Source organism: Apodemus sylvaticus, chromosome 2 (genome assembly GCF_947179515.1).
Source record: "Apodemus sylvaticus chromosome 2, mApoSyl1.1, whole genome shotgun sequence".
Lineage (NCBI taxonomy): Eukaryota > Metazoa > Chordata > Mammalia > Rodentia > Muridae > Apodemus > Apodemus sylvaticus.
In genome coordinates this window covers 165,665,647-165,689,561 of record NC_067473.1, presented here as the reverse complement: position 1 = coordinate 165,689,561, position 23,915 = coordinate 165,665,647, and the positions used below count along the sequence as shown (strand labels likewise).

Genomic DNA, 23,915 nt, shown 5'->3' with positions numbered 1-23,915 from the left:
GCAAGGTCTCTGGCCTGGGGATGAGGGCTGGCGTACCCTGTCAGTGTCTGGTCATCTCCCCCCTGTCTCAGCCCTGGTCCCCAAATCCCATCGTCAAAAGAGATCTTTACTGACAGGAGTTCCAGGATGGTGAAATTCCCAATGTCCTCCCCTCCACCAAGGGGGTATCCTGGGCTATGAGGCACATGGCTATCAGTCCACAGTCCCAGCCATCACTCCCAAGCTAGTTATATACTGATGGAAGTGACCCCCTGGGTTTGCTCCTATCTCTGATCTTTACCCCCTCTCTGGCACTTTTCCTTCGCTGCCCCCTGCTCTTCTCCCCTCCAGGAGGGCCACCCTGATGTCATCCCACCAGCCTCTAACTGACTCAGAATGTCCGCATTAACTTTTCCCAATTCTTGCCCAGTGTCCATAAAATAAAGAAACAATAATATTTGTCTACACAAAAAAAAAGAACAGAGGGGAAGTCAGTACAGCTGACCTGTACAGAATACAAGCTAAAAATATGAGATGATGCTTACCTGGTTGGAGAACCAAATCTTTTTAAAATAAGGCTTACCTACCAGACTGTTCTGGAATAGTCAGCATTTGAGAACATATCAGTGCCATAACGCTTAAGGTTTGTTTTTTATCATATTATACACAATAAAAATTCTATGTACCCTTTATGACTAATGGCATATATGTGAAATGTATATTAACCATGTTGTACATAATAAACACATGTAAATGTGTACATGACTTTTGTGTTATGTAGAAGATGGGTGCTGTTGGTTGTGGTTAATGAAGTGAGAAACCTGGAGCTCTAGTGTGAGCATTTTAGCATGAAGAACTGTCTTAGAGGTGACTGGCTAGGATGCAGCAGCTTCCTCTGTCTGACCGAGTTCCTGACACCAACGCACAGCAGGCATGTTGCGTGTCATCAGCAATGATGCTGAGAATCAGTTAACACCTCCTAGTGCCTCTCCTCAAATGAAAAGCCTTCTCACCCCAGACTCCTGCTCCGTGATATAGCAACAAGCATCTAATGTCTATAGAACACTAACTTTACATTTCACAACTGTTCTTCGTGTAGCTCTCACACACCACTGGAAAACATTCTGGCTTACAGGTAGCAACGCCAGTTATCAGTGAAATGGTGTAGATTTTCCAGATTGACACAGTAAACAAATTCTTGAGTCAAGATTTGGTTTTTGTTTTTTTTTCATGTCTCATTCAACAGAACTCGTGGGTTCCTTCAGTGTTAAAGGCTCGATTGAGGTATCTAAGATCACTGATAAATAGGAAAGATGTGTCCCTGGCTTTAGATAGCTCACTGTCTACACATGAGAAACAGACAATGATAATTTTTTTTAAAGGTTTATGTAAGTAGAACTGGAAAGCTTCTAGTTGCATAATGGATTAAGTGAAACCATGAAGACACTGGTAGAGGAGAATGGGAGGTTCTTTGCTGTGGAGGTGATGTGTGGTATTAAATATAAACAAAAAGACTTACCCATAACAAAAAAACAAAAGCACTGAGAATATAAAGACCAAAAACAAGAGCACGCCCCTCTATAGTGAAAACAAGTTTAACTTCCTTAAGGACCAGAATGAAAGTGAAGAACATTTGACCTGTGGGGCAGCAGCAGAGTGTGTGGCAAAGTGAGACACGAAGCATTTCTCTTTGAAAAACTTGTTTTTTTATACTTTGTTTACCTTCCAACTATCTGAGATTGTTCAAATTTCAAGGCAGCTGCTACCTAGTTAGGGGAATTAAATTTCACACTTACATGGTGAGATGGTTGACCTTCATTGACAGCTTCACTGGATTTGGTTACCTAGGAAACAGATCTCTGGGTGTGTCTGTAAAGGCGTTTCCAGAGAGCTTTAACTCCAAAGAGAAGGACCCACCCTATGGGCTGGAGAGACAGCTCGCCTGTTAAAAGAAAGACTAGCTTCACAACCAAAAATAGAAGAGAAAACCCACCCTAAATGGCTGGCTTCTATGGGTTGGGTGGGTCATAGAGTGAATAAGGAGAAATCTAAGTAGTCTGAGCTCTCCCTCTCCCTCCTCCACTCTCTCTTTTCCCTCTCTTCTCCCCTCTTCTCTCTCTTCTCCCCTCCCCTCCCCTCTCCTCCCCTCTCACACTACTGTGTGTCTAACCACCTCATGCATCTGCTGCCATTCCCTTCCTACCATAACGTATATACTTCCTAAACTATGAGCCAAAATAAACTCTTCCTTATCCTGTTTCAGTCATGTATTTTGACACAGGAAAAGAACTAAGACTTGCTAGTGTCACAGGAGGAAAAAAGGCACACCTCACTGGGGAGTACTTTGATGCGATTTCTGAGGCCTGCTCCCCTGGCACAGCTGTAGCCATTTTGTGCCATCCCTGCCAGCTATTTCATATTGTTGACAGAAAAATAATTTGACTCAGAGCAGGGTCATGCTTACCATACACCATATTATTTTCTGTATGTTATGAGGTTTATTAATCTTAAGAAATTTCATAGCTATATGCTTCACTTGGGACCCATCAAATTAAAGATCAATATGAACTGTTGTGTCTAAAATAGTTTAAGTCAGGGCCAACTGCCAGGCAGTGCTTCTTGTACCACCATATGAGCTCGTTGTGATTTGTGCAGTTTTAACCTTTATAAGCTGGCCCTGAGAAATGTTATAAGCTGAGGTCAGCTCCTGAATCCAAGCTACAGCCCTGATCAATCAGCCCTGGAGTGTGCATTCAATAAACCAGCCGTGTTTAACTGAGACTGGAGTTTAAGTGCTTTGTGTGGGGATTCCTGAACCCTAACAGTTATAAGCACCATGACCAAAAGCAACCTGGGGAGGAAAAACTATATCCCATCTTAAAATAGCCAGTCAGAGTCCATCACTGAAGGAAGTCAGAGCAGGAACTTAATACTGGAATGAAAACAGAGACCATGAGATAATGCTATTTGTTGGCTTGCTCTCCATGGCTTTCTCAGCCTGCTGTTTTGTATCATCCAGGACCACCAGCCCATGTCCACAGTGTGCAGGATCCTCCCATGTCAATCAGCAATCAAGAAAATAACCTACAGACTTATTTGTTGGTCAGTCTGGTAGTTACATATTCCCAATAGAGGTTTTCTCTTCCCAGATGATTCTTGTATCAAGTTAACATAAAACTAGCCATGACAGGGTACATACTGGCAAATGCGAACACTGGAATATGATATCCACATTAACTAGTTATAAGAAAGTCCTCCACCAGAAAGAGGAATACTCCTCCACGGCTGGTGGGGCTGTAAGATGGTACAACCACTTTGGAAATCAGTCTGGTGGTTTCTCAGAAAACTGGACATGACACTTCCAGAGGACCCTGCTATAACTCTCCTGGGCATATAACCAAAGGATTCCCCGGCATGCAATAAAGATACATGCTCTATTATGTTCATAGTAGCCTTATTTATAATAACCAGAAGCTGGAAAGAACCCAGATGTCCCTCAAAGGAAGAATGGATACAGAAAATGTGGTATATTTACACAATGGAATACTACTCAGCAATTAGAAACAATGAATTCACAAAATTTTTAGGCAAATGGTTTGATCTGGAAAATATCATTCTAAGTGAGGTAACCAAATCACAAAAGAATACACATGGAATGCAATCTCTGATAAGTGGATATTAATTAGCCCAGAAACTCTAAATATCCAAGGCACAATTAGCATAACAAATGACTCCCATGAAGAAGTAAGGAGAGGGTCCTGATCCTGGAAAGGCTTGATCTAGCATTGGAGGGAAGTATCAGGACAGAGAAAAAGGAGAGAGGTGATTGGAGAATGAGTGGAGAGAAGAAGGTTTATGGGACATATGGGGAGGGAGGAACTGGGAAAGGGGAAATCATTTGGAATGTAAACAAAGAATATAGAAAATAAAAATATATAATTAAATAAAAAAAGAAAGTCCTCCACCACATGAGGAAAACGCAGAAGGCTAAAGTAATCAGAATATATATATATATATATACATATATATATATGTATATATATATATATATGAAAGAGAAGGAAATTTTATTTATATATAATTTCCTTCCTTTTTTTACCTCACAGTCTAGGAAGAATGTAATAATAATAATAACAATAATAATGATGTAAATAATGTCACAACTCTTTAATAGCAATATTAGTTCATGAATTTTCCCTAACCAAACTGTGTCAGGATGACCTTTCCCCCTTCCAAATTTTCATTTTCAAAATGAAATTTTCAAAAAATATTAAAACAGCAATTTACAGTTGCCTACAGTTAGTGAAAACATTCTTAGAATTTGGTTGTGACTGAAGGAACAAGATTCAAGTGTCGTAGTTTGTTTGATATAACTGTGATAGAACACACTAACCAAAACCTACTTGGAAAGGAATGGCTTTCTTTGGCTTACACTTCCCAAACACAGCCCATCATGAAGAGAAGTTAGGGCATGAACTCAAGTCTGAAAATAGAAAGCAGGAGCTGAGTCAGAGGCCATAGCGGAGTGTTGCTTACTGGTTTGTTCTTCATGACTTGGTCAGCCTACCTTCTTATACAACCTAGGACCACTGCCCAACCTAGGGTCACTTCCCATAGTGGGCTGAGTCCTCTTACACCATTAATCAGGAAAATGCCCACAGAATTGCCTATCTGTTGGAGGTGTTTTCTTTAAGTTCCCTCTTCTCAGATGACTATCTTATATCAAGTCAGGGAAAAAAAAAACTAATGAGCACAAATGGTAAGCCACTCCTACCCAGAATATCTAGCAAGTCCAATGGCCTACTGTGGCCCAGTTGAGAGTAACAACTGTACACAACACATAAACTCAAATTAGATGAGAGAAAATTAGGAACGAAACCACGAGCTGTAACTGTTCCTGTGGTTATGTGATGGCTTGAATATGCTTGGCCCATGAGAAGTGGCACTATTAGGAGATGTGGCCTTCTCAGAGGAGGTGTGACCTTGTTAAAGAAAGTGTGTCGCTTGGAGGTGGGGTTTGAGGTCCTATCATTGTCTGCAGATCAAGATGTAGAACCCTTGGTTCCTCCAGCACCAAGTCTACCTGCACACTGCTTTCTTCCTACCATGATGATAATGGACTGAACCTCTGAAACTGTAAGGCAGAAGAGTTGCCTTGGTCATAGTGTTTCTTCATAGCAAAATCTTAACTAAGAGAGAAATTGGCCAAGAGGCTCCTCCACAGGCAGCAGAAGGGGACTGTAACATACTGGCCAGACTTGAGCATATATATGAGACCTCAAAATCCCACCTCCTTTTTCTTTAACAAGGCCATACCTCCTCTGATAAGTCCACATCTCCTAATGCTGCCACTTCCCATGGACCACTCCTATCCAGAATATCTAGCAAGTCTAGTGGCCTACTGCGGCCCAGTCGAGAGTAAGCATATTTAAAAAACCACAGATTATATAAGCAACAACTATTCACTCCAAACATGGTACCAAAACATCAAAAAATTACTCTACCCATGTTCAACTTAATCAAGTGTCTTATTGGGAGTTACTTTCAGGCACATGGGTGAGGGTTTACTGACAGAAGCATGGTGTACTCAAAGGCAGTGTCCACCCCAACATGAGTGATGCTTCATAAAAGCTACATCCTTATAGCCTTATGCCCAATTCTCAAGCAACTCCAAGGAAAGACTCCTCCTCTCCAGCAACTCTTTGCTGATTATTCAGCCCCAGAAAGGGTGGGAGTTGGGGTAAGGGGGGGGGGGGTCCTTGTGAAGTGTGCAGCTTTCTGAGTCTGATGGGTTCTGTAAATTTCTTCTTGCATTTCTGGCGCACAAGTTTCAATCCTAAGAAAATGACTGTGTGACAACCAAGATGAATTAGTTCTGCAAGTTTATCCCAGATCAATAAACAAATAGCAAATCCTGATCCAGACAGCTTTAGCTGAGCTCTGCTCAGGAATGCTATGATAGGATGCCGGGTGCTATGCTCCAAACAGACTTTCAAACTGTGTGTGTGTGTGCGTGTGCGTGTGCGTGTGCGTGTGCGTGTGCGTGTGCGTGTGTGTGTGTGTATGTGTGTGTGTGTGTGTGTGTGTGTGTGTGTTCATTACTTTTTACCCTAGAATTTATCACACAATCCAGGCTGGCCTAGAACTTGTGGCACTCTTCCTTCCTCCATCTCCTGGTGCTAGAATTACAGACATTAGCTGCCATGTCTGACTAAGACTACAAACATTTTAAATCAAGAAAGGGCCACAGTTTTTATTGTCCAGCTGTAATTGTTCACAAACCTTCACAGAGAAACCTTGTACACCAGCTTGATTTTCCTTCCCTCAGTTCTGAGACCTAGCACCATCAGAGTATTCTGAGAAAGACCCCATAGCTGTACATGTCTCCTTCTAGAACATGTAAATACTTGAGAAAGAAAGCAGGGAGAAATAGAAGTCTTAAATCTGGGACACACAGTGTCTTCAGAAAGTTTGGAGAATTGAAAATCTAGAAATTTTTAATGATCATGTAACATTCCAATAATATGGCCTGGCCAAGTGGATTGTCAGGTCAAGGAACATTTTGCCAAGCATAAGGACCCAAATTCTATTCCTGCAACTACATGAGGTGGGAAGAGAACCATGTCCCCGCAAATTGTCCTCTGATTTCAAGACACATACCATGGCATGTGTCCAACTCCCACCCCAATAACTCAACACATCTGAGAAAAATGTTTAATAAAAACTAAAATAAGTATACTGCGGCAACACAAAAGTGAAACCTGCCTCATGCTTATCACAGCATCAATACTTAAAGACACGCCTCCTGCTCATCACTTAAAGACATTGTGTGCCTGTCGTGCCAGTGCAACTACATATATACTTATCATAACTGCAGTTAGTTTCTGCAGCAAAACTCAAATAGGGGAGAAGGGCTTGAAATAATTCAGTAGATAAAGATATTTGCTGTTAAGTCTAATCAGCTTATTATGATCCCAAGAAGCTCTGTGGTAGGAAAGAACTAATGTCAGTCCTACAGGTTGTTATTTAACCTCTACAAGTGCATTATGAGACACACATACTTTCTCTCTCTCTCTCTCTCTCTCTCTCTCTCTCTCACACACACACACACACACACACACACACACACACACACACACACTAGACAGACAGACAAATAGACGAAAGTAAATAAGTAAGTATGGGGCTTGGGAGGTGGTGACTCAGTACTGTTCTTTAAGAGAACCAGAGTTCAGTTCCCAGCACTGTTTAAGAAAGCTAACATTGCTTGTGACTCTAGCTCCATGAAACCTGACCTCTGCGAAAACCAGCACACAGGTACATGACTCACACACATACACATAAATACATAATAAATTTTTTAAGTTGAGTTTAATAAGGTAAAGAAATTAAAAAAAATACTCAAATGAGCTGCACTTTTTCCTTTAAATAAAGGAGGAATAGAAGAGCAAGAAAGCTTCTGTTGGGAAGCGGAAGTCATGGAGGAAGTGGCTAGAGGCCAATTTAAAGGCTCTTCTGAGCTGTAAGGGCTTTGGATTTTAAGGAATCTTTATTAGGAAGCTTTTGGGGAGCTGAACGTCTCACCAAGATGATACAACATACTTAAACTCATTCCAGCTGCAGTGTGGAAAAGATACTGGGAACAAAAATGCACATTAGGACCAACATGTACCTGTCTGTGTCTCAAGAAGACAAATCCATCTTTGTGGATTTTCAATCTCTATTCAATGGTACATCTCTGGCCACCAACTGCACCTGATACATAATGGGTATTCAATAAATGCCAGTAGCTCACCTCAGTTGTCTGTGTGGTGCCTTCCAACCGACCTAAGCATAACATCTTCACTATAACAAACCAGACAACTTTACTCCAGGAGTAACTGTGATCTTTGGGTACCAAGGTGATTAACAAGAATGGCATTTTTATCTTTTTGATCCTCACACTTGAGTTGCCATACAGACACTTTCTGCATTTGTTTTATGTGATGCTCAATAACTTATCTGAATGAGATGGATATCATGGGAAGATATGTGTATGTGGATGAACTTCCAAATATCCGGGACCACAGGACAGGGGAAAATAGAAGGCGATGTTCTGCAAGGAGACAAAGGAAGTCTGACAGAGGAGGATGACATGAAAATGGGCAAAGGGCGATGAAATAGATAACTGAAGAGAAACAGTTTTAGAACATAGCGAGGAAGTTTCAGACCACAAGCTTTCTGTTTCCTGCACTAAAACAACTCCTGACACTTGTAAGAACTAGTCTCTGGGGGAAAAGAACTGAATGTCACATTTTTTAAATCCATAATTAACTAAATAAAGCTTGTCCAAGTGTGAGCGAGAGTGTGTCACAAGGATAGAGATTTTCAATCTCTATTCAACGGTACATCTTCTGGTCACCAACAGTACCTGGTACATAATGTGTATTTAATAAACGCCAGTAGCTACCTACATATATGAAGAAACGAATGCAAAGGACTTCGTGAAAAAGTATCCTCTCTTCCAGTGCTTTTCCATATCAAATACAGCAATCTCAAACCTTTAGCTCCTGATTTAGATTATCCATTTCCTAAATTAGTTGAGTTTTCTAAAAGTTGGTGGAAGGATGTCTTCGATCTGGGAAAATCCCGTTTATCTCTCCCTCTTGAAGCTAAAGTTGTGAGAAAGCACATTTCAGACAGCAGGGAAAACCCACAGCTCACCACAACAGCACACAGTGGAGTGTCTGGGCCACTGGAGCATAAATTAAAGAGAACTGGCAGAGTTGAGCAAATAGGTGGTAGAAGGAAGGGGTGGAGCCTGCCTAATTTGAGTATAAAGGCTGAAACCCACAGAGATCAAGACATTGAAGAAGATAGCTCCAGCTAGGGTTCACCGTGGACCACTTGAACTTCACCAGGGATCTTGAGGAGAAAAAGAATTAAAAAGGATGAATTCTGAAGACTGTTCTATAACAGAGAATAGCTCTTCACATCTGGAGAGAGGGCAGAAGGGTAAGTGATGTGGTTTCTTACATTCTGGAATGATCTCTACATTTGATGTACAAAATAGAACAGAGTATGGAGAGACTTTTGGAAGACTTGGTTATGTTTTATTCAGTCAATAAAAGAGAAATTGAGCATCGGTAAATACCTCTCTGGCTATGAGAAGACAAAATACTTGTATGAGAGAGAGCTATATGAATTTCAGAAGCTATTGAAAGAACTTTTTCCTTTGAATCAATTTGTATCATCTCAACTCTTAGATTTAAATGGGAAATTGTCTGGCTTGACTTAGTCTCTTATTGTTTTCCCATAACCACCTGTGCAAAATCAGTAAGTCCTACCCTTCTCTTTATAAAGAACTCTATTTTCCACATGAAAAGTTATGTTCTTGATCTTTCCTCGTACATTTGCCTGTTTTCTCTGTGTGTTGCCTTTTTAGTGTTCTCCTGAATCCTCCAGTGGTTGGCAGCATTTGGGCCTCCAGGCTCAGTGAAAACAGCATTACACATACCTGAACATATGCAGTGTCATATGGTGATTTATTAGAACGTAAACTTGTCATTAAAATGTCATCTTCTGCAGTGATCTATGGGACTCCCTCCTTCCATTTTGTTCTGTTTCTCACCTCCAATGAATCACTTCAAATTCTATAACTATACATTTTTCTTCATTTTTACAAAAACATGATCATCCTTCACATCTCTGTCTCTTCTGTCTATTCTACACACATTATGTTTCCGATTGTCAGAATTTTACCATTCTGTTTCTATCTGAGTGGTGAGGAGCCCTCTAGCACTTAGCGCTTGGGAATGAGAATTTTTGAAAGCACAAGCTATCCAGTTAAAAAAGGGATATGTTATGAACAACCCCACCAAGGCACTTGGTGAGGAATGCATTATTTTCTGAGTGTTTCTCTATCAAATTGGCTTGTTTAAAAAAAAAGCCTCAGTCACCTTTAAAAACTCATACCTTGTTTGAAAGCATGAAGTCAAAAACATAGTCTACAACGCTCATTTTTAAATACCTAAGTAACCCATACCTGTATGTCTCATTTAATTTTTTAAAAAAGCAAATAATAAAACTATAATAACTATTCTATAGTGGAATAGAGAAAGGACCAAATGCAGAAATTCCTGACCTGGGCTGGGATCAGCCCCATCTGCCCTTGTATGTTTAACCTATGTTCTCATGGCCATGTCCTTAGCAACACAGCAGCAATGGAATCAACAAGCTCCTCCTTGGGTGACTGAAAGTTGGTAAATAGGTGGACCTGTTTTCATGCTCTCCATTAATGCATAGGCTTCAAGAGGGTGCTGTTAGGGGGGGATGTTTTGTTGCCTAGGTGACAAGGTACACTGTGGTTAGCAATGACCCTTGGTGGTGGAAATAAAGTGCTACGTGGGAGTTGGTCTACACACTCTGCCCACCAGGTGGGTCAATGGGCTAAGTTAGCAGAGGTTTAGGGTTGCTTTGGATGTGGATGTGTTTGCTGTGCAGTGAGAGATATTGATAACTTGAGTCGAGCAATGTGACTGACTATCACATGTTGAAAAACGAAACTAGAACAGTCTCTGAACCTATTACTCAAGTTACTCAAGACTACCTCTGAAGATAATTGTACATGAGTGTAAAAAGAAAGGCAGGGGAAAACAGTCCTAGGCAGAATCAATAAAGGCTTCTCTTAGAATATTTGAACTCAAAAGAAAATCCTACAAAATGTACAAGTTGGTGATTCTAGTCATGTGATGTCTCCTCTCCAAGCTTATCTTGAACAAAATATTTTAAGAAAAAAAAAGTATCCACAAATTCCAAAATACAGTCTACAGAAATAGTCTTTTATTTATAAAAAGTCATCTACAATGAAAAGTTAAATGATTTTATAATGAGAAAAAATTGAGATAGCTTCTCACCTTGTAGCCAAAGGCTTCAAGCTCACAATCCTCTAGCACCAGCTTCCTAAGTGTTAGGATTACAACTATTAAGACTGATTTTCACTGCTAATTATAATCTTATTCAAGTATCCATTTTACACCAAAGTTTCCATGAACATTAAAAAAAAATCACACTGGAGAATTTGGGAAATTACATGGGCATTCTTGTGGGGCCAAACTATTTTGAATCTTGGGAGTTTACCCTGCAAAAAACAAAATCCAAAATCTAAAGCCAAACACTGACTTTTCCTCTACAGCCCAATTTAAATGCTAGGACAGACATATTTCTTCCTATCCAAATCCGGACATGGAAACATTTATTAGTTAAAAGTAACTGTGATTTTGCTCAGCCTTTATACAGAAAGTTAAATGGGGGAAAATATGCTTAATATGTTTTATAGCAATGCTATTTTTCTTTTATTATTTTAATCTATCTTAGAAAATGGAATGTTACACTGTTCATTCTTACATCATCATTTTTAACTGTGCTATAATTTATATGCAATGAGCAAACACATCACAGGAGTGTGGTGAAAGGACACAACAAATGTGTAGCCACAATTCCCATCAATATTCGAACATTCCCGTGACACTAAGGCATTCAGTGGATGCTGTTTTCACAAGCATAAAGGCAAACACTTGTTTTACACTCAACACCACACCTTATTTTGTCTACTTCAAAGTGCCAGTTACATGAAAATATATAGTATATAATCTTTAATGAATACACTTATTTCATTTAATTATTTTTTAATATTTATCATATGGTATGTATCAGGGTTTTGTTTTAATTGCTAGAGTCATTTTATGTGGAAATACAAAAAATGCATTTATTCATTCTCATGCTGACAGATATTTGAATTATTTTCAGGACTTTGTCTTAGTGATAATTCTATGAATATTGTTGTGCAAGGTATTTTAAGAACATGTTTTATTTCTTTTAGAGGTTGTGTGTGTGCGTGTGTAGGACTGTATGGATCATACAACTGTATATGTATAACATAGTTTTTTATTTATGTCTGTAGAAGTTTAGGTCATGTGTGTACATGTGTCTACAGAAGCCAGAAGAGGGCACTGGAACTTTCAGAGCTGGAATGAGAGATGGTTGTGAGCCATCTGATGTGGGTGCTGGGAACCAAACAATGGTCCTCTGAAAGAAGAGTACATGCTCTCAAACCCTGAATACAGTACATACTCTCCAGCCTCTATGTGTCCATTGTAAAAAATTACTCTCAAGGTATTTTTCCAGTTTACTCTCTTAGCATTAGTATATGAAAGTTTGCAGTTGTTCTGTATTTGCACAAGCATTACCAAGAAGCAAAATCAAGTTTTCAATTTTTTTTATTTTATCCTACTATTGCATATTTATGCATAAATTCCCATTGCACACATTTATTCTGAGCATTCCATCTCCCATAAACAGTAGCTAACTCTAAGAAGACTAGGGGAACTACAGCGAGGATACTCCATTTATATGTCTCCTACAGCAAGTGGGTGCTTAAAAGTCTTAAATAATGATGTGCTTGATTTTTCGTAGCTATGAAATATACCCATTATACCTACTAAATACATATATAAATTATGGATTTATGTATACATACATACATACATACATACATACATACATAGTGAAGATACCTTATTAAGTCAGCATTTTACTTGCCTTGATTTATCTCTAGCCAGCAAGACATTTTCCAAATGCACTCAGAATTTAGCAAAATTGACTATTAATTTTTTTTATTAGTGGGACAACACATTGCTATACTTAATTTTATATTCCTCAAAAAAAAAATAACAGCTGCTCCCTCTTACAGCCTGAATTCACCCCACTTCCCTCTCTTTTCAGAACATGGCAGCATACATTTTGAGAAGAATCGTGAAGGATCCATCCAAGTTCCTATCCCTTGGGCTGTGTTTATAGTGGTCCTCATCACTTGCTTAATGATCACTCTCATTGCCTTAAATGGTGAGTCTATACTTATGAGTTCTCTCAAAGCCTGCTAACAGTAAGCACTCACATTCTGCTGAAATGAATGGATCTTAGATTGATCTAGTTAATCAGACCTTCTGATTGACTTAGAAACATCTCAGAGACATACTGGAAATGCATTCCATGCTCCCTGAATGACAGCTGCAACAATTTTAGAAATATTTAAAGTGTCTGACTTATACATTATGTAGAAGTGTTCGTATTCATCTATACAAGAAAGGGAGCATATATACATTTGTGAATAGATAATTAACTAATGGTTAAATATAGTGGACTTTTTAAATGTGGACTTTAACTAATCGTTAAAACTAGTGGACTTTTCATTCATTGTTGGCAGGAAAAACAGTATCTAATTTATAGATTAATCAAAAGTGGCCAATAGTTTGCCTTTTATCTCATGCCAACAGACTAAACCCTCTGGATTACTATGACAGTGAGAAACTCCCAGAGCCAGCTGAGGCATGCTGTGCCACCAAGTCTACCAAGGCACATCTATGTCTTTTACAAATAAGAAATGTTACGATTTGAATAAATACCCCAAGCTTTCCTTCTTACTGTATTCTCAATTGAACATTTTTCATATAGCATCTTCTGATCACACTTTTCCTTCCTCCACTTCCTCCCAGGCCTCCTTCTGTTCTTTATCCTCTGCTGCTTGAAATAAGCCCTTGATCAAATTCTTGTGTGTGGGCATTTATACTCAAAACATCACTTAAAATTTACAATATTTGTTTCTCCTTTTAGCCCAAATGTTATTTTTGAGATTTTCCCCACTTCTCTGACACTTTCTGGCCTAATGACCAAGATAACACAGCTCTTTGTTCATGCCCCAATCCTGTCCTAAGGGACACTGGGCACTGGACAGATGGTAGCTAAGGTCTGCTTTCTTCTTCTTCCTTACAAAAGAGCAGAGTGTCCCCTAGACTAGGTTTACCTGTGGAGAGGGTTTGGTTTCTTCTGTTAATAAATCAAATGTTCCTTCTGTCCACAGTGGGCCAGTACAATTGCCCAGGGATATATGGGAAGATGGACTCATCTGACCACCATGTTGCTACCTGTGAGAATGGGTGGATTTCATACAAGAGGAAATGTTACTTTTTCTCCACCACAACCAAGAGTTGGGCCTCAGCCCAAAACTCTTGTTCTGAAGACGCTGCTACTCTTGCTGTTATTGATTTGGAAAAGGACATGGTAAGACTCACACCTGATCCCATCAAATGCTGTTGTTCTATTTCGATCTTCTGTGGTTCCACTCTGTTCTAAGTGGAAACTGGGCACCTGTCTCACATGCAGTGCGACTTAGTCATGGGATAGGGGTGAGGGCATCATTGAACAATTTAAAAGGTCAAAATAATAGTATGCTGTAGTCTCCCAGTGTGGTTTGATTGATTAGTTTCAGATGAGCTGATGCCATGCACAGCTAGCATCGATCAGCTTAGCTCTGATGCTTAGACATGTTTGTAACATGACTCCATTCTGCTTTAAGATATTTCTGAAGCGATATGCTGGTGGACTGGAACACTGGATTAGGCTGAAAAATGAAGCTAATCAGACACGGACATTGGCAAGTGACAAAGAATTTAACAGCCGGTAAGTCTCAAGAAAGCTCTCTGTCCTCTCTAGACTGACACTTTGTTTTAAGATATAAATTCCTTTTCTTCTTTCATTTTTTTAAACCTTTCCTTCCGTTTCTTCTTTCTAAGTTTCACTGTCCACGGTGGTTCAATTCTTCCTCACATAGCTCTCACCACAGTTTTCATGTGTGTTATGCTCCTTGGAATTATTGAGAGGCATCCTTTTCTAGTAAAACTCACTCAATAACCCCTTCTAATCCCTTAACTTTGTCTTAGCACCCACTAGTGTAAGCAATAGTCTTAGTGAGTTTGACATATAGTCCCAGGACACCTCTCATGGTGAGCAGTGAAGCAGTCGCTCGGAAAAATTTCCTGTTTCATTTCATTTTCCCAGTTTCCATCCCTATAGGGACAGAGGACAATATTTTAGTGCCTAATTATAAGTAACTAATCTACATCCATTTCTCCCCTCAGCAATAAAGACACTGTCATTACCTATTATTAAGTCAGACTTCATGTTCTGAGGAGCATTCTATAAATTTAGTGTTGATCTTTGCAATATGTAAATAGTGAGTTGAATAAATTTCTCACTCTCTTAACATTTGTCTGACTGATAATCTCAGTATTAAAAATCTGTAGTCATGGTGATGCATGCTCGTAGTTTCAGCACCCAGGAGGCAGAAGCACGTGAATTTCTGTGAACTCAAGGTTAGCCTAGTCTAATAGTGAAACCCTCTTTCAAAAACAAATTGTATTTCTGGTAAAGGGACTTTTAGCGTGTGTCCCATGGTTATATAGCCATGGCTAGGCTACCAAGGAATATAAGAAAGCCACTGATGGTCTAAATAAAATATCAGTATTTGATGAAATTAGCTATGACCATGCACTACGGCCCCTAAACTGATTTCTTGAAGGATCTATTGGGGAAATAAGATAAAAGACTTTGCTGGGATGCCTGTTAAAATCAGAAAAATAGAGCCTTTAGTTCTGCCTACGTTCTCTACCAATGATCCCCTTCCAGTGTTGTCTGTTGTCTCTACCCATGAGACCATGGCTGCTTGACTGGAAGTCTTGTGTTTTGTGCTTCCTACTCAGGGAACAAAGAGAAAAGGCAGAGGTCACCTCGAAGTTTATTGTCATATAACTGCCTGGAAATGACAGACTGGAAATAAATCTGAGTGTCTCTATGGTTTGACAGGTTCAACTTGACGGGGTCTGAGAGGTGTGTGTCCCTGAACCACACAGACGTTGCTGCTGTGGACTGTGAGGCAAACTTACACTGGGTCTGCAGCAAGCCCTCCAGATGACAAGGAAGCATAGATTTATAGATGACTGTGTCATAGCACCACAGGAAAGCTGCGTGACTGGATGCTACTCTGTGGCTGAATTTTCCACAAATACTGCACAAACCAACTTTACATCCTCCTGGGACTCCTCCAAGTAGGACTGTGGAACATGAGGAGGAAGATCCAGGAAGATCCCTTGACCAGGAACTGAAAATGTCACCAACTGACTGGTAATCACATCAAGGATGAGAGGATGGCCAGGAAGCCTCCTCATAAATGCACTTTATATTTTAAACCTAGAATGAATAAAAATGTCTAGCTTTAGAGATACTATTTATTGCCGAATGACTGCGACAGCCAGCGCCTTTCATGCATTTGCACTATTTGGGGAGGGGGGTGTTCAGTAGTAGGAAGAGTTGAATGTAGATACAGGAAGATTTGACTGATTAATGATTTTCTCATTAATCAAAAGGCATTCACAGGTAGACCAATGCTTATGAAACCAAGCTTTGCAGTAGTTCCATCTTTTTACAGACATTTGCCACATTATTTTGTCAATTGTTTTCCCCCCAAAATAAGAGCGACCTTTTCTTCAACTTCCTCCTAGTAGACAGCTTATTTTTTAATGGTACATATTTCTTAGTCTTTCAAACCTCCATAGGATATTTTAAGGAAGAAACAAAAGCACAGCATATGAGGAATATTTGTAAAGCAGATTTCAAAGGGCTGGAAATAAAAGTGCAATATGTGTCGTGACAGATCTCTGTCAGGACACACACACACACACACACACACACACACGCACACGCACACGCACACGCACACGCACACGCACATGCACACACACACATACACACCCTGTGGTTTGACCCTAGAGTAACTCTGGTCTTGTCACATAACCTGCTTGTGTCTTTCCCAGTCCTTTGTCCAAAGTATTCCCCATGTGCAATAAAGTGTTTATGTATTTTTCTGTGTTTTAAAACCCACTATAAAGTTTAAGCTGTTTCTATGTATGTGAAAATAAAAGAATAGATACATGGTTTCCAGCGCTTCTCATTCAAACTGTGTTCAAAGTACCATGCTATAGCATCAAACTGCTGTCCATGGAGGGGTCTCAATCCCTTTAAATTAGTGCAGTTCACAAACCTCAACAGAGAAGATCCTTTGTGCAGTGGCCGGGTGGTCAATGCAAAGTCTCCGAACTAGTCAGAGCATGGAGAATGCGAGGCTAGGGAGTGCCCTGGCACAAAATAAGAACTCTCCCCAAAAGGTGCAGGAAACATCATGGAAGCAGGGGCAGCAAAACTGTAAGACCCAGAGGTCAGGGAGGACTGGGGTAGAACTATCTTCTGGGCATGAGAGGATCACTGCACTCCCAGAACTGTTTTATGGATGAATGCTGCAATATCATCCTTTTGTGATGTCTGAATACAGATGACATCCATATGTGTGTGTGTGTGTGTGTGTATGTGTGTGTGTGTAAGCTTTGCTCACCCTCATGACGTATAGAAAAGAAACATGGGTTTAGAGTTCTTCTTAATGAAAAATAACATGAAGTTTACAAGCCACTGAGAGCCTCAGTTCCATAGCTACAGAATGAAGCAGGTGGCCTCCTCACTTTAATATTCTGCCATTAATAACCACAGCCTCGTCCTGACTCACGCTGAAAAACAGTCTTGTGATTTGCATGGTGTGGATGTGTGAGTGGAAACACTGCTGTTGAGAACCACAGGATGAGAGACAGCTGACCTAAGTCTTACTTCTGCCATCCACTGGATCACGAGTTACTTTACAATTAATTAGAGATTGAACTGAAACCAATTAGAAACTTACACAAAACGAACTTAAAACACCACCAAGTTCACAGTAGTCACGCTATATTAAATATTCACCATGTCACCAAATATTAATAATTTTACATGTGAAACACTATGCCAACTAATTTTTGTATTGTATGAAATATCATTTCTTCAAAGCATGTCTATTTGTACATAGCATACATCGGTTTGCTTTCTAATGAATTGTAAACAAGCATGTAGTAGCAGAATTAAAATACCCAGTCACTGCAGGATACAAGTGTGTAGAGTTTATATCCACATGTGAAACAGACAATAAAATACTTGTCGTGTAATAGATGTGACAGAAAATATGTACATTGTCATCAGAACCCTTTTGAAGTACAGAACTCATTTTTTCCCTATGGTCAAACTCTTGGATAATTTTATAATAAATCTATAAGCCACACTCATTCACCTTAAGTGACTGCAATAATATGTATGAGCTGAAGAAAACTATCAGTGTTCTTGTGTCTTCTTTTGAATTTTCCAGGATAATTTTAACTTCTTCCTTCTCAGCCATAGGAATAAATGGTAGACATGAACTGTTCTTGAAAGGAAAAGTAGCGTTAAAATGTTAGCATTTAGTGATTCAAAGCTTTATCAATATTTAATCTATGGGGTGCCTCCATGGTTAATATTACTTGCTAGGCAAATCCAACCATCAGAGTTCAGTCCCCAGAACACAAGATAGAAGGAGAGAATTGACTTCCAAAAGTTGTTCTCTGACCTCCGCACTTTGTAATATCAATATCCTAATATTCTTTTATAAACTGATCATCTAATTTCATTAATCCATCATGAGTATATAACTGAAATTAAAATGGGCATTAACTCTCTAGGGGTACTGTTTCGGAAAATGTACAACCAGAAAGACAACTGGATGCAGTGTGGTTTAGTTTAGCTTAACTTTTAGAAGCAATTTACCAAAATATAGAATAGTTAATACATTTTCTGTGATAGGACTACTTTGGAGAGAGAAAGATGTGATATGACTACTTTGGAGAGAGAAAGAAGAAATTAAAAAATAATCTTTGATGTGCAAGGTCAATTTCTGGCAATAAAATTCAAGCGCTTAATTCTCCAAATGTAATATGATATGATTCTGCTACTCAACATTAAAATATGATGAGGGCTAGCAAGATGGCCCATGGCAAGTGTGTGCTCACACACATATGCCATACACAACATAATAAATAAATAAATTATAAGTTGCTAATGAAGAAAATTATATATGAAATGTTGGGGGCCTTACTGTCAATGCAGTTTCCTGGAGAAGGTAGCAATGGGGTTGTTGCTGGTTACAGTGGCAAGACTTGTAATTACAAAGGCAAAAATAGCTTACTTTTGGAAATTTTTTTCTTTCCTTAACTCTTTGCTATCTTAAGACCAAAACAAGCCAGCTCATAATAATTAACACTCAATGTTTAGCAGTGGAGAATTAAGTAAAGGATTTCTTGCTAGGGCTTCTTTCCCTGGTGAGCTAGCCAGGAGCCCCTCACTGATCAGGCAAGAGGCTCAGAGTTTGTTAACTCTTTGTCGACCAGGAAGAAAAGAGAAGAAAAGAAAGAAAATCTTTTGCACAAGCAATATGCATAGATATTGTACTGGCTAGTTTTGTGTGCCAACTTGACACAGGCTGGAGTTATCACAGAGAAAGGAGCTTCAGTTGGGGAAGTGCCTCCATAAGATCCAGCTGTGGGGCATTTTCTCAATTAGTGATCAAGTGGAAAGGGCCACTTATGGGTGGTACCACCTTTGGGCTGGTGCTCTTGGGTTCTATAAGAGAGCAGGCTGAGCAAGCCAGGGGAAGCAAGCCAGTAAGAAACATCCCTCCATGGCCTCTGCATCAGCTCCTGCTTCCTGATCTGCTTGAGTTCCAGTCCTGACTTCCTTTAGTGATGAACTGCAACATGGAAGTGTAAGCTCAATAAACCCTTTCCTCCCCAACTTGCTTCTTGGTCATGATGTTTGTGCAGGAATAGAAACCCTAAGACAAATTGGTACCATTGTAATGGGGTATTCCTTTGACAACCTGACCATGTTTTGGGGAGGACTGTGGGAGGACTTTGAAACTTTGAGCTAGAAAAGCCATTAGAATATTAAGAGCTTGGTGGAAAGTTCTGTAGGAGCTTGGAAGACATTGTTAAGAACAGTGCAAAAGATGGAGGCCTGGCTTGTGAAATTTCAGAGGGAAGATTAAAGACTCTTAAAGTGGCCATGTTTTGATTGTGAAGATTCTGTGGTTTTGGTTAGCTGGGGCTGAAGAATCAGTTGTGAGTAACAAGATACCAGAACCACTAAACCAAACCTTTGTGTTACTGGGACTATTGATGCTGGTTAGCTGGAGCTAAGAAATTAGCGGTGATTAAGAAGAGACCAGCATCACTGAGATGAAATCTTCTTGGAAGTGTTTTCTGAGAGCACAGTGAGTGTGTTCCAGAGATAGCCACAGTTGTATTTTGTGCTGTGGCTGGACTTGGTATTGTGTAAGAGTCACCCAGATGGTACTGGTTTTGAAGGCATGAAGGGGTCATGAAGAGGAGGTGAGGTTCTTGGCACAGTGAGAGGCCACGGAAGGCCATTGGTGAAGGTGCAGCCTCAGTTGCAATTGATGGCCCAGGACTTGAAGGGGTCATGTATAGGAGCAGAGGCTTGTCACCATGATGAGAGCCTATGAGAGGCTATTGGTGAAGCCTAATTACAGTGGAAGATAGCAGTGTTTTGGAGATGCCAGTACCATGTGATGACCACCAAGAACAGCAGCAGCGGTGGAGTACAGGCAGCTGGATCCTAGAAGACAAGCTGTGTGCTACAAAGGGCAGAACTGAAGAAGTGACCCAAGCTCTTGGAGGAACCCGGAAGACTGTGAGTTGGATCCCAGACATTGAACCATTGGAGTTTGAGTTTTGTTTTTGGTTTTGACTGTGCCCTGATATGTTTCCCTCTCGAAGGAAGAAAGTATTTTAGTGGAGACCACAGTTAAAAGACTGAATTTTTAAAAGACTTTGAATTTTTAAGATATTGGACATTTTAAGTTGATTGAACTTTTAATATGTAAAGACTGTGGGACTTTTAAAGTAATTTAGATCTTGGGGATGAATAAGAAAGTAAGGATTGAGGCTTAATAGTGATGTGTTTGTGTGTCAAGTTGACAAGGGGTCAATTGTACTGGCTAGTTTTGTGTGTCAACTTGATACAGGCTGGAGTTATCACAGAGAAAGGAGCTTCAGTTGGGGAAGTGCCTCCATAAGATCCAGCTGTGGGGCATTTTCTCAATTAGTGATCAAGTGGAAAGGGCCACTTATGGGTGGTACCACCTTTGGGCTGGTGCTCTTGGGTTCTATAAGAGAGCAGGCTGAGCAAGCCAGGGGAAGCAAGCCAGTAAGAAACATCCCTCCATGGCCTCTGCATCAGCTCCTGCTTCCTGACCTGCTTGAGTTCCAGTCCTGATTTCCTTTAGTGATGAACTGCAATATGGAAGTGTAAGCTCAATAAACCCTTTCCTCCCCAACTTGCTTCTTGGTCATGATGTTTGTGCAGGAATAGAAACCCTAAGACAGATATACACACATTCACACACACACACACACACACACACACACACACACACACACACACTGGCTGGACCCCACCATTTGTCTCATCAACTCCACAAGTGTTCTTGTACCAGTGGCCTCCAATGGCACCAGTTCTTTGAATAAGGTAGCCAAGGAGTATGTGGGGAGTCAGTGGGGAGACTAAAGTTTATTTATCTTTGGCAATTCTTCTGTCTGGTAATAAACACTTTCTGTTAGCATCATGAGACTTGGAAAAAATAAAGCTTAATTGTTGGGGTTCCATTCTGTCTGGCTCAAGGAACCCTTGCTGGCTAGGTGAGAGGCATGCTAACTCCTTTTGAACCATAGAGAGAAGAAAGGAAAGGAAAGAAAAGGAGTCATCACACAGATACACACATTGAGTGAAACAGAAAACAGCTACACTGTGGGAAGCCATTAGAGATCCTCACTTCGGCCAGGAGGGCTGACAGGGCAAAGGTCCTGAGTAAAACAAAGAAGAGCCTCTCCCGTGATTGCCTGTGGAAGGAAGTCCTGAGATAACTGCTGGGTGCTCTGGACAATGCAAACATCAGATGTCTCCACCGGAGGACCCTTATCTCTTCCCACTGAAACTGCTAAGATTGCCCCTCCCTCCTTTGTTCTTGCCTTGAGACGAGCTCTTCCTCTGAGAGCTTAAAACCTGTGTACCCTGGAACATTAAACTAGGCCTTGACAATTGAACTCCCTTTGCCTGGTTTCCTTTCTCTCCACCCCTTCTGACCCTCAGGTAGTACCCCTTCGGGACCCTGGAGTAACTGGACCTGCTGGACAGGTCATAGTGGAGCCTGAACAGGGAACTGTACGGTCAACTACCGGAAAACAAAGAAGAAACCCAGGGAAAAGGAGGACCCCACGGACTGCATCACTTGTGTGTTGCTGGAGGGGCAGGTAAGTGGCCAAAAAATTGTAGCTCGATTGTCATTGGGGAAACAATTATTAAAAGAGGCAAAAGAAGCTTGTTTTATAGGAAGAATCAAGCAATCATTCAGGGAGAGAGGAATAGAGTTAAGAAAAAAGATTTAATTAAGTTATTTTGTTTTGTCGATGATAAATGTTCTTGGTTAATTTTAAGTGGACCTGATATTCACCCGTTAACTTGAGTTAAGGTTGATAAGGAAATTAATAAGATTCTGAAAACCGGTAAACCTGTGTCTGATGCATTCTTTAGTTACTGGGGGCTCATTCAGAGTGCGAACGAGGACCCTGCTGAATACTGCCTCCACCCTTTGTCTCGGGCAGCTTCTGTGACCTCGCTTTGTCCTAAAAAGAATTCTCCAAAGCCTTCCTCAGTCATTATAGACAGGTCTGAGTCCCCACCATCCACTCCTGTGACTTCTCTTTATCCTCTGCTTCCGAGGGACCCATCCCCTGCTGATATGCCATTAAGTCAAGAGAGCCCCCCCTCCCCGGGGAGAAAGCCAACTTGGAGGAGAAAAGCTGCAGAGAGCAAGTAGCCCACTTAAAGGAGCTACAAGGGACAAATGGTCACTCTAACTTCAAGATTTATTTCAAAGACAAATGCCTAGAAAAAGCCAGAGCCAAAACAAGCCCCTTGACTTTAAAATTTTAGAAGAATTAAAGTCTGCAGTCACAGCCTATGGGTGGACTGCTCGTTCACTTTGGCACTTAGAATCTTCAGCTGAGGGCTGGCTGACACCTGAGGAATTTGTGGCTGACACCACAGCTGGCCCAAGCTAAGCTTTCTCTTGAGGGAGAAAATTTTCTTTGGAAGTCAGAGGCTACTGAGCAAGATCAAAAGCAAAATCCTCTCATGGGCAGAATGTAAGACCTGGACTCTCCTCTCACCTCTCTCCATAGGTGTGTGTGTTCACCTAGGCACCCCTCTTCCCCCTTGTTAAATCTTAAACAAGAAAAAAAGCAGGTTGCAGAAAAGCAGTTTTTCCATGTGTAGGACACGGTATCAAAAAAAAAATGGTTGGAAGCTATTTCAAAACTCTCCTGGTTAAAGGAAAACGAGAGATGTTCTGTTTTCTCTCTGAAACCTACTGGAGATCTCCTTAGTTTAGGTTAAGATATTTGGATCTTTTGGGGACATCAAGTTCCCTCTCTGTCTGTTGTTTGTCTTTGGTGCACCAAAACGTGGTCATATGTGTGTCAAATTGTGTTGTCCATTGTTTTGTTTGGCTGAATGATTGGTTGTTTTTATGTTTTATGTAAAAAAAAAATGGTAAAAAGGCGTTATCTTGATGGCAGTCCTGCCAATTGTGGTTTACACAGAGCAGGCTAATTTGAGGTGCCTTACGTTCTAAGGTAGGAGTCAAAGACAGATGGAAAAAAAGCTGCTTCTTAAAGAGCCAGCAGCCAGACAAATGGAAATGATTAATTTTCCTAGAAAAATTTCTATCATGATGATGATTGGGTTCAAAGTGCTTTATTCCCCTGAACTTACAGCTAGAAAAAAATATATATATTTGGTTTAAATTTAATGAGATTTGTATGATCGCTTCATTTTTATTTCTAATTAGTCTTAAAGGTAGAAATGTTTTACATATCTTGACTATAGAGTTGTAAATTAATTGGTTATGATTTAAAAGGTATAGTGTTATTAAGAAAAGGTTAGTTTAAAACTGGTGATTCAGTGTCAGAGCCATCCTCACTAGCTACACATGGCATGACAACCCAGAAAATTCAGGCCTCTAAGATGCTTCTAAATTGGCATGGTGTTTTGTGTGAATCTTGGTCTGGAGATTGGACTTATAAGAAATATGATTTAAA

The 23,915-nt window shown here is 40.2% G+C and overlaps 1 protein-coding gene across 1 annotated transcript; it reads left to right on the top strand.

The window, feature by feature from the left end:
- Positions 1-8,814: 8,814 nt before the first annotated feature.
- Positions 8,815-16,787, top strand: Cd69 (CD69 molecule). The gene is made up of 5 exons (XM_052174994.1): positions 8,815-8,973; positions 12,742-12,861; positions 13,877-14,076; positions 14,372-14,475; positions 15,658-16,787. The coding sequence occupies exons 1-5, from the start codon at positions 8,910-8,912 to the stop codon at positions 15,764-15,766; spliced, it is 597 nt and encodes a 198-aa protein (XP_052030954.1). The 5' UTR covers positions 8,815-8,909; the 3' UTR covers positions 15,767-16,787.
- The last annotated feature ends 7,128 nt before the right edge of the window (positions 16,788-23,915 follow it).